We start from the raw sequence: 11,780 nt of genomic DNA on the forward strand, positions 1-11,780 counted from the left end.
AGTGGACTGCGGAGTGCAGCACAGGTCTCCTCGAGTCAGGTGTGGTGACTACTGCGTCCCAGAGGTGACTCAGGAGCCAGCGCGGCAGCGCGGTCAGAACGAGGGGTGGGGGCTGGCGGCTGTGCTCAAACGCCAGTTCTGTCCCACTGAACCCGGTCCAGGCAGGGTAACTGAACTCTTCATGACACAACTTCCTTGTCTGTATAACAGGAACTGCACTTGCATCTGCCTGCTAATCCCTACCTTGTACAATATTTAGCAAGTATCATATTCACGCTTGTTACATAACATAAAACTTGCAGTGTGGCCTTTTGTTGATAGAAACTGCAAAACTTCCACAGAGTGAAACAGAATGTTTCTCCTCGTCTTTAAATCCTGCGGTCCTCACCACCTGGGCACACGGCCCTTCCTAACTGGGCACCAGAGCTGCCGCCTCACCTCTGCGCCAGCCACCCTGTCCAAGCCTCCCATCTGCTTTAAGCCAGGCCTCACTGCAAGGTCAGGCCTGCAAAACTCTTCCCTCACCCTGCGCCTCCAGGAGCATGAGGATGCTCGCTTCTCACAGTTCTCAGAGGGCTCCTCAGCAGCAGGAGGATGTGGCTGGCTTTGGTTCGCAGCCGCAAGTCCTCCCAGGCGAAGCTGCCCGCTCAGCTCAGCCTCCACGCCTTACGCCTGCCGGTTCCCTTCTTGAATGCACCACTGATCTCTTCAAACTAGGGAGTACCTCATGTCAGACTCTACTTCCTCCGCGGGCCCCACCCGGGCTGCCACCTTTCTCCTCGGCCTGTGAGCCCATGCAGCACCCCGAAGAAGCTGCAGTCCTCACCTAGGTGCACGACGAGCTGCAAGTGGATGATGATCCTGATCCTGGATGAAGGTTTGCTCGACGCCCTTCTGTTTCCATTTCATTCCTGGCCCACTGCACGCACATGTGATGATATTTTTGCCTCATGGAGGCATATTTTTATACGAACAAATAGCTTAATATTCAACGTAAGTGTATATTCCTATCTGTGTGCAGAATGTCATTAATCATGTTCACCCAGCTCATCCCTACACATACAAAACGCACCGTCAGATACCTAAGAAATGTTTTGCACACAAAAAACTGAAAGGCTTATATACTTAGTGCTATTAAAGTAGGGGCACTCATCTGCTCTTTATAGGAAAGAACAGGGCAAGGAACATCGGTTAGAGCTTTTCCCTGGCAGTTTATGCTGAAAACAATACCTGAAACAGCTGCAACGTGTGAAATGCCATGAGAAAGGCCAAAATAAAAGACTCATTGGTGTTCTGGATCATATAGTAATTTGCTTATTTTTATGGCTTGTGTCTAGATGTCCCCAAAGCCTCATGCGGTCATAGGTGGGCTTTTCAGAGGTGGCTGGATCTAGAGTGTATGGTGCTGGGATTTACAGTGTGTGATTACTAAATTAGTCCACTGTTTGGCATAGTTGTGGCTGTGGACAATGGGAAGGCCCTCTCTGGGTGTGAGTGCTGTCTGCGCTAAGGGCTTGTACCCTGGAAAGAATAAGGGACAGAAAGAAGGCCGCTGCCACCACTTGCTGCTAGTGCTTGCTTTCTTGCTACTTTGCTTTTTGCTGCCTTTTGCCCACCATGAACTGTTTCTCCTTTGCGATGCCCCTCTGCCATGCCACCCTGTGTTGGAGTCAACCAACTCTGAACTGAAACCTCTTCACACTGTGAGCTACAATAAACATTTCCTCCTTTAACTTTGGGTGCTGGGTGTTTTGTCTCTGCAGTAAGAGAAAGTGACTAAGGCACTTGTCTAAGGTCCTTCTCCTTTCTTGGGGTGGGGTCAAGAGAAAGCACCATAATCTACAAAGCTGATTTCATGGGAGTAAAGAGCAGAACGGTGGTCACAAAAGCCCAAGAAACATAAGGGGAGGGAGTGACTAAAGAGACGTTGGAAAATAGGTGCTGAAATACAGTTCAGTGGGAAGGATTAGCTCCAGTGTTCCATAGCACCTAGGGTAACCAGAGTCTACACCACGTTAGCATATATTTGCTAAGTGCAAAGGTTCTCAACATATAGAAACGATACATGTTTGAGGAGACAGAAATGCTGGTTACCCTGATCATTACACACTGAACCTATGTATTGAATTATCAAATATGTATCAATTAAAAACTTTAAGAAGAACATGCAAGAGAGAACAAAGAAGAAGGAACAATAAATATAAGCAGATTCAAAGACAATGTGTTTTCTTTTTCTGAAATTTTAAGTGTAAGTAAAATTTTAATTAATGGACTGACAGGAAACTTTCACAGTAAGGAAAACGGTTTGATAGCTTGGGTTTAGTAATAATCATTACAACAGCAGTGTCAATAACAGCAACAAGAGGTGGACTCAGATTATAATACAGTTAATCTAATGTCTGCACAAATGCAACCTGGAACCCTTCCCCCATGGACCGACGCCATATGTGCATTTTGACGAGCTCCTGCCCTGAATTTAGGATGCACTCTCCCGCTCTGTTTAGCCACACTAGCACATAAATCATAAATGTTCTACTGCATAATAACCCCCAAGGTCCCACTCTTCAAGGCAAGACCCATTTTGACCTAGTAAATATTTTTTCAGTAGCAAAAGTCGAAACAACAAAGCATCATCTGTTAATCAGTGAGTAACTAGAGCATCTGAGAAAAGAATCCCTTCTGACTAAGGAGTGTTTCACCATCTCTCCCCTCAATCTGCTTCAAAAATAAGCTAGTCAGACATGTGCCTCAGGCCCTCATCACACGATGACTTACTTGAGTTACAGCCTTGCCAGAGGAGTGCAAGCTGCTTGGGACAGAACCCAGCCCTTCCACAATGGGAAGGAGCTGGCGTTTGGCACATCACAAGGGGCTTGTCATGCACAGACAGTGCTCTCGGAGGCTCTCACAGATGTTCCAGACTCAGAACCAGGGTGATACAGACCCCAGGTTAAGGGAGAATCTCTCAGCAAGGGAGCCTGAGTGGGAGCCTCCCTCGGAAACAAGACGCCACAAAATGACACTCCAAATCCTGCAGAATGAGAAACCAGTCGAAAGATGCTACCAGTCCAAGTTCTGCTAACTGCCAGAGAGCATTTTCCAAATCTTAAAGCAACTCTTGGGGGAGGGCTCCTCCTCTTGGGGGAGGGCTATGTTGTTGAAACTCCTAACAACCAGTGGCTACCAAAAACTGAAGGCAAGAATTCCAAATGCTTAGCTGTTCACATTGCTGTCGGAGTTCAGAGAATGTCCAGGCTGGCAGGCAAGTGTGATATTTATTACACAGGGTCATCGTTTTCCTAGACAAATTTGTTACTCGATTTCAGAAAATGCATTTAAGTCAAACAGGCAAAAACAAATATTTCCCACCTTGTTAAGTATTATTAATCAGGGTAAACAGAGTTCTAGCTTATCGTAATGCTTTCTGTGAGGAAACTTCTGTTCTTTTTTTAGGTTTGGAGAAATGCTTTTCCTGACAGAACCCCCGAGCTAAGAAACCTGAACTGCAAACTTGTCCTTTGTCCGAGCTGTTTACCAGCCTTATCGGGGCCACGTGGCTTGGCAGTGTGATTCGGAGATACAAATCCCAAAGATATAATTAGATGTTTTTTCCCCAGAAATATCACTGCATACCACTAAGATTTGTTTGCTGTTTTCCCACACCATCCTTGAAGTAAGTGGCTCCACAACTTCTAGCTCTTTAATCAGCTCCTTTCAAGTAAATAAGAACAACATGACTTGGCATTGAAGAAAAATGCACACTTTCTGATAAACTACTGAAAATACTGACCTTATCTCAAAAGTCCTCACCGTGACATTCCAATAAACATGTTTTTCTTTATCAGCAACATAATTCTTAAAGCTTATCGCAGCATAAATATGATGAAAGTTATTTTATGAAGTTAACTATAAGTGGCAAGTGGTAGCAAGATGCATCCAAAGCCAGTTACATAAGTATGAGCTTTCTCAGGTTACCTTACTAATGTCTTGGCTCAATTCTGAACAAAGGGCATGAAAGGATAAGGGTAGGAAATCACAAATGTGTTATCTGATGTGCTGCAGACAAACACCTTCTACCCCAAACAAGTCCTAGGAAAGTACAGCATGGAGTTTTTGTTTGTTCCTCCGCTAAACTCCCATGACTGCCAGACTGATCCATTTTGCAAAAATCTTCTACTGCCACCTGCTGGTGTTTTGCAGTCAGTGACTGAAAGGTGCTGGGAGACAAATTCCAGATTAAAACATTATCTTGTTAACTTACTCAGCTAACATTTTCTTTAGCAGTACAAGTCTGCAGAACGCAATGTTCACACTCCTCGTGCGCAGTCAGGACATGTACATAACACGTCTTAGTTCCTTGTCCCATCCCCTTTCTCCTCCCTTCTCCACACCCCTGACTTTCAAAGCAAAAATAAGTTTCTGGCTTCTTGTCTACCTTGCTCTAGCTATGGATATAAATACAATAAACTATACACACTTAATTATGGGTATAATATTTTTCGTATTTCTAGAAGTAAAGAAGTACTGCCAAGCTTCAGCATATTTTATTGACTACTTGATTCACTGATGTATTATTCCACATTGTTCCAACATGAAGTCAAGGAGTAACGCATTTCCATTTTGTTCCTTTCTCACTAAAGTCATCTAAGTCAGTCCCAGGTCAGCAATCCTGCTCTGAAGCCTCCATATCTTGGTGGACCTGTCTGCACAGCACTCACAACTCAAATGCTTGAGGTAACCAGAAGCACAGACTAATCCTGTGTTCTTTTACCTTCTCTAGAGAAGACCCTAAGGATGGCACCATCACCCTGACGGAGGGTCCCACGCAAGAGACCCAAGGCCAGAACTGTAGGAACTCCCACTGCAAGGTGCTGCAACTGGGGTTAGAAACACAGCTTTCATATTTAGAAAGGCGAAGGGCCCGTGCTGGTACGATCAGCTTCATCGCTTAGTGTGGAGAGTCTGAGAATTCTTTCCTTACTTACTTCACGTCCAGTGTGGTACAGTACGATGTTTCATGCCATCCTGCTCCCTTTATTCTATTAGAATTATTATTGATGAATGAGTTTCTCCAAAATCAGTGTTAAGTACGATGTGATTCAGAAAAGCAATGCCCCAAAATACAAATTTTGGCTCTTTCTTTCACATCCCTAGACATGAGCGAATTCGTCTGCCAGGACGCTGCAGCGCTGTAATTCTCTGTGCTATAATTAAGTCTGTAGCAAATCCTGCTGCCAAAAAATCACCAAGATGGGTGGTCAACACAGCCAAGTCACCTCTAATTACAGAAGGCAAAGCTCTCACACACAGCAAGGGAGGGAGATCAGACAGCTGAGGCGGGACACGGAGGAGGTGGAAACGGCCTCGTCAAATGCAGAGCGGCTACCTTCCACAGGCCACAGGTGGTTAGAAACCCCCTCCGGGCCCCTCCACCTGCAGGCCAGCGCTTGACTGTTCTCTAGACGGTGAAGTTATGAAATGCATGGGCCATTTTCACTTCTGGGACAAAGAAGGCCACAGACTGGCAATGTCCCAGGTAATTTTCCATTTCATATTTCAATTCCTCCACTAATGTCATGCTTTAAAAATACTGTTCTTCCTGAGTTCAGTAAAGTGCACCATGAGAAACAGTGTGCAAACTGTGAGTGTTGCACAGTAAATACAGAACTGGCTACACTCCCATCACTAGGCCCAAACAAGAAACACAGCACGGCCCACACTCCACAGGTCACCCCAGAAAGGGGACTTTTTATTTTACCCAATAACGTTTACCGAAGTTAACGGCGACATCACACAGCATCTCTGCATGCATCTGTAATGCCAGCCTTAGGACGTGATTACTCTTTCCTCTTTTTTGCCTCTACGAATGTCTCTACTTTTCTTGTCCTCATCAAAAATGTGTAAACACTCACTCATCTGAGTAGCACTCAAATGCCCCCTCCTCTGGGAAGACGTTCCTGACTGCCAGATGAGCGAAGGCCTCCTGCATTCCCTCCGGGTGGGGCCGGTCATCTGTGCAGCTACTCCTCCAGGCAGCTTGCATCACACGGGCAGGAAAGGCATCTCACCCCATCACTAGCTCTGCCTCTGTGCCTAAAACTGTGCTCTCAGCCACATGCTTTAAACTGCATGCTAACGAGTAATTTGCTCACACTATGTCTTCCAGGATAGAAAACTGGACAACTTTTCGAAAGACGATGTTCTTCCAAAGTATACGTATGCCATTACATGAAGCAATAGGTATTATTATCCAGATGTCTTAATGTATATATCATCTTTTTTTTTTTAATTTTTTGAGACAGGCTGTCATCATGTAGTTCAGGCTGGGCTTGAACTTACTGCACTCCTCCTGCCTCAGCCTCCTGAGTACTGGTATTACAGGTGTGCACCGCCACAGCTGGCCTTTTTTCATTTTTTTTAGTGCTGGGGATTGAACTTGGAGCCTTGCACATGCCACAGTGATGAGCTATCTCCCCAGACCTATCCAGATCATCTTAGTGCCCTCCATATAAAGAATTTATTACTTAGCATATTTATTGAAGCAGATTAAAGAGCATATTATTAATGCACACATTAGTAAAATATTGAGCAGATATTAATTGATGGTAGGATGCTTCGTGACAAGAAGCCACTTTCTCGTATCTGAAGGTACTAAGGTACTGCTCCCCAGAAAGAAGGTACTACGTGTACGCTGAAGGTCTGATGTTCTTCGTCTCGCAGCCCCTCCTGCCTGCCTGACCTCTGTGACAAATAAGGCACACTTATCTCAACTAAGCAGAGGTCACTTGATGCAGACAGGTGGCCCAAGGGCCGGAAGGGGCGGAACACAAACAGCATCTCCTGAGCAACAGAACCCAGCGCTCTCCTACCTGCGTCCCCAGGCTGGCTGTCATCATGTGAGTCAGGAGCTTCGCCGCAAACATGGAGCACCTGGTGCAGAAGACGTGCGACAGGATGGCCAGGCTGAGCCCTGCGGAGACAGGAGGCCGTGAGAGATCAGCATATCCAGGTGACATATCCGGGACAGCCCAGCGTGTGAAGCCTGGCGCCGGTGGGGAGGACGACCCTGCCCCTGCCCAACTCCGTAGAATTGGTGGGAGGAAGCCCAACAAGAACTTGACTTTTCCAATACTACACCTATATGTTTGCTTCCCAGCTAAACATGAATCGCCACGTAAGCAAGTCCATTATTTTAAAAACCATTTGGCTTTCTGCTTATCTCAGTCAAGTTGGATTGTTTAAGACAAAAAATCTAATTCCAACCTGATTTCTTAAAAGTAGCTGGCTTGGCTAAATAGGGATATCTGCAAAGGTGAACCAGGTTTCTCAGGCACAAATTGTGACCGGCACTACCAAAACTCAGGTTAGGTAATCACCCTTTCCATCTACTTGAAATAGTTACGTAATTATAGCAGTGGTGATTATGAACTTAAAAGGCAGCCTTACACTACTGTATGCCAAAGCCAGGAACACAACGTGCTCTTTCCCCCACAATGACTTAAATTTCTGCCAGGCGTGATGGCACGTGCTTATACTCCCAGCACTCTGGGAGGCTGAAGCAAGAGGAATACAAGTTCGAATCCAGCCAAGGCACCTTAGTGAAACTCTGACTCAAAGATGGTAAGTAAGAAAGGGTTAGGGATGCAGCTGAGTGTGCATGCCCTGGGTTCAATACCAGTACTGCAAAAAACCAGAAGATCTACACCTGTAAGAGGTGGAGGGAAATTATCCCAATTATCTCTATGTCTACTTGAATTCATCTTCACACCACTGCATGGAACGGGTAGAACTTCAGCACCAACCCACCACCATCTGTGTCTTGTAATTCTCATATATTTCTTTTAATGCTAGATTTTAAAGGCAGAAAACACACATACCGTGAGACTATGTTGCACGTGGGAACCCGTGTGCTTCTGGCTCAAGCCTTCAGCCCCACCCCGTTCCTCAGTGGGGTTATCCTGCCTGAGAATGACTGAATCGTTGCAGCTACTTGCAGGTGCTCAGCATTTAGTGCACTTTGCACGCACTGCCTCATTCGATTGTATCGATGCCCTGGGCTGGTGGTGGCGAACCTACAGCACACGTGCCGCAGCGGGCTGTTTGTGTCAATGAGAGCTCTAAAAGGTTTGCCACCACTGCCCTGGACAAATAGGAAACAGGGTACTAATTCAGCATTTCGTTTGCTCACTTTCTCTTCTATGAAGCTGCGGAACAAGACTTAGTCCACAGCGGAGACCGACGAGGCACCAGCAGAACACCCACGTGAGTCCTGAGACTCTCTTTCTGTTCGGAAATGCCTCTTGCAACTCCTTATGGGACAGGGCTTCAGGTACTTGTTTGTATTTCAACAGAGTAGGCAGAGCTCCGCACAGGAAGTGAGGCTGCAGGACAGTCAGGCTTTCAGAAACTTGGCCAGGAAATCTGGAGCGATGCACTGTTCGGAAGCCTGGCATGCAGGTTCCAGGGCAGGGGAGGCCAAGGGAGGCCGAGGCTGCCCATAAAGCCCACCGTACCAGTGTGCCGGGGCCTTGGGAATCGCTAGTCTCTGTGCCTAGAGCTGGTGCTCAGATGCACTCAGACACACCCTGGATTCCCCACGATGAGAAACCCAAGCAAAACCCAAGTCTCATGCTTTCCTACATCAACTGTTAGATTTTCATGCTGTTTTTTTCCTATTTCCCCACCCAGTGCTGGCTTCTGTGTTTTGTTCTTCATCTCTATGGAAGCCCATGCGTCTCCAACTTTGCCCTCGGTATGGCCCCTGTCGGTTGCTGCTACTAATTCACTAAGGGCAAGAGAAGAAAAGAGTTGACTGCAAAGATTTCCAGTAGGAAGAGCGAGAACGAGGCGCCTGGAGCACAGGGGTCTGTGCACTGGGAGAAGGATGTATTGCCAAGCGGTGGGGCCGCCAGGGAGACCGGCCTCCGGATCATCAGACGTTAAACTTGTGCCGCTCAGCACACCGGCCACTTACCACACGTGGCTAAATTCAAATGCCCTTGAATGAAGATGAAACGGAGTTAAAAATTCTGTTTCTAAGTTGGACCAAACATATTTCACCGGGTCCTGAACCATACGTGGTCGGTGGCTGCCAGAACAAAACCTTTGTGGCATCCAGGCAGCTCTCCTAGACAGTGCTGTGTTAAACTGCTCTAAGTGGAAGAGGAAAATGAAGCCACATTTCTGGAAAATTCTGATTAAAAAATGACTGCCATAATATGGTTTAGGATGTGAAAGTATGAATCTGACACACAGCCAAAAATACTGATCAACGCTGTATATTCAGTGATTTATTCATTTAACCAATAGTTACTAAACCACCACCTGTCAGGGCTGTTCAGGGGAAGGGTCAACAGCCAGACGCTCTGTTCTGTCCCTGCTGCTCCTGTCTCTACAGTTCTGTCTGTGCCTCCTTCCGGAAAGAGGCTACGTGAGCACAGGGCACAGAATACCACTCTGGTGAAAGATGTAGGGGGAAAGATTCTGCCTGGCTTTTGGAGAAGTTCACATGGCTTGTAAAACAGGGTCTAGGAGCACTTCCTCCCTGACACACAGCACCATCGTTAGCCAGCTTCAGACGCTGCAGGGGCCAGGTGGAGAGGACACCGCCTTTGGGAAAGCACGGCAGCAAAGTGGGAGGCGTCAGGACACCCGTAAGTGACAGAACCGATCGCCGTGGGCACTGCATCTGTCCACGGTGTCTGTAGTTTTTCTCTCTTATTTGTATCCAGATTCACCCTCAACCATACACCTGCCTAGAGAAAGCCCACATGTGATGCCGGCAGAGTTACCACGAAGCTCTCTGACTTCTATCCGTCCACAGTCAGGCCCTTCAGCTGCTCTGAGCCGGTTTCTTCCACTCTTCTTGGGACTAACTCTCCACTTAGAGCTAAAGTGAAGCTGTTTGGATGGGCACAGAGACCCTCACAATCGGCACAGCTACCTTACGATGACTGCAGAGAACACGCACTCGCTATTTCTGGAAGAGCTTCCCAGAAAGCTTTGGAAATGATCTCTTATTTGCAAAAGCAATTTGGAAGCAAATACGATGCATTTGGCAATATGACTGTCTTCTGGAAAAATTGTCAGATTCTCAGCTTATAAAACATAAAAAGCACAACCTAAATGTTCTTGCATTTTTAGAGACGACGAACAAAGGAATGATCGCGCTTCAAAGGACTTCCGATTGTGCTAATTTATTTAACCTGTGAACCTTCTAGCACTTCATAAACAGTCATTTCTTGTAAGGGTAACATTGTATTTATAAAAAGTCTATAAACCATTAGCCAATTAAAAGAAAAAACTTTCATCTGATTAATGTGTTAAAAAGATTTCTCTACCTTAAGAGAACCAAAAAGAAAAAAAAATAGTTGAGGTCCAGCCCAGCACTACTCTCAGTTTAAAACCACTCCAAAACCGAGAAGACCTGCTGGCAGGTGTGCCCATCAAACACCCAGCTCTTTGACGATGCTAAAACGGAAATGGAAGAGGGCATATGGTGCAGGTTCTCTTCGAGATTACAGGATGAGAACACTCGTGTCGGGAGCAAACACCAGGACAAATCCAACTCTATAGCCTGTCACTGACAGAACAGTACCGAGCGTCAGGGGAGGCCCCCTGGACGTTTTATCAGGTCAGTACCGTGTCGCTCAGCCCATGGAAGGTTCTCAGTCACCATGTGACATGACTATGGCATTATCACCCAAAGGAAGTATTGTAAGTTGTATCTCCCCTAAGCGTCGTGGCAATGCATTCCACACTGCTAGACTCTCGGGCACACACGGTACCGTTTTACTCCATCTTTCTCACCTCAACAAACAACCTTAGTTTAGTTTTCTGGTGTTTGGTGAACCAATTAAGCCATAGCACACACCTCTATTTTCGTTATTCTAAACTTTCTGGCTCTGTGCAAGCTGTATACACTTTGATCACCGGAGTTGTTCTGCTCTAGTGAAGTACCCAGACCTGCCAACTAGAATTGGTACAAACACACCGTAAGCTAAACACAAAAAGCTCGCACTCAGGTCTAACTGTGGGCTGCTGTCATTCAGCAGAACTAACTGCCATCCAATTCAGAGGGACATTCAGTATGGCCTGACCTGAGTTACAGAATACGACCCTAAGCCAGAAGAATTTCTCCGCTCCGGTCTCTGCGGCCCAGCAGAGAGATGCACTCATCTCCCCCTGAAGCTCAGGTGAGGAATAAAGATAGAGCCCGTAGATCCGTGCCAGCAGAACACGAAATTTGATAGCAATGTCTTGTGGACAGAGGGTGAAAAAACCAGTAATTTTAAATTACAGAAATTGATTCCAAGTCAGAGATAGTAAACGCAGACCTCACGTTTAGAGATTGGTTCTCAAATTCTAGAGTAAGTTACAGGAAAGGTAGATTTGTTAACAATTCTCCCAGGAAGCACCTCATACTCTTGCTAGTTTACTACAAAATCAGAAAAACATTTTCTCTTTAGATTTTAAAATTTTATTTTATATTTTATTTTATTTGCAGTACTGGGGACTGAACTCAGGGCCTTCAAATGAAGCTACATCCCAGCACTTTTTAAATTTTTTATTTTACTCCAAGGTCTTACTTCCGAGTTTCTCACTAGAGCTATTTCATCAAGGGACTGATTGAACAGGTTTACCAGTTAAGATACTTTTAGCTAGGCATAGCGTAATCTTCCTGTAATCTCAGCACTCTGGGAGGCTGAGGCAGGAAGATCTCAAGTTCAAGCCTAGCCTGGGCAAATTAGTGTCTTAGGGAGACCCTGTCTCAAAATAAA

General features: G+C 46.0%; 1 protein-coding gene across 1 annotated transcript in view; it reads right to left on the minus strand.

The window, feature by feature from the left end:
* The window catches only part of Adgrv1 (adhesion G protein-coupled receptor V1), a gene marked incomplete in the record, with an annotated part of 436,569 nt that overhangs the window by 229,738 nt on the left and 195,051 nt on the right, over nt 1-11,780 (minus strand). The window contains 1 exon segment of the mRNA XM_013512957.1: nt 6,870-6,970. Within this exon segment, the coding sequence (XP_013368411.1) occupies nt 6,870-6,970 (101 nt within the window).

Source organism: Chinchilla lanigera, unplaced genomic scaffold, assembly GCF_000276665.1.
Source record: "Chinchilla lanigera isolate Chin_1 unplaced genomic scaffold, ChiLan1.0 scaffold00017, whole genome shotgun sequence".
In the NCBI taxonomy this organism is placed as follows: domain Eukaryota; kingdom Metazoa; phylum Chordata; class Mammalia; order Rodentia; family Chinchillidae; genus Chinchilla; species Chinchilla lanigera.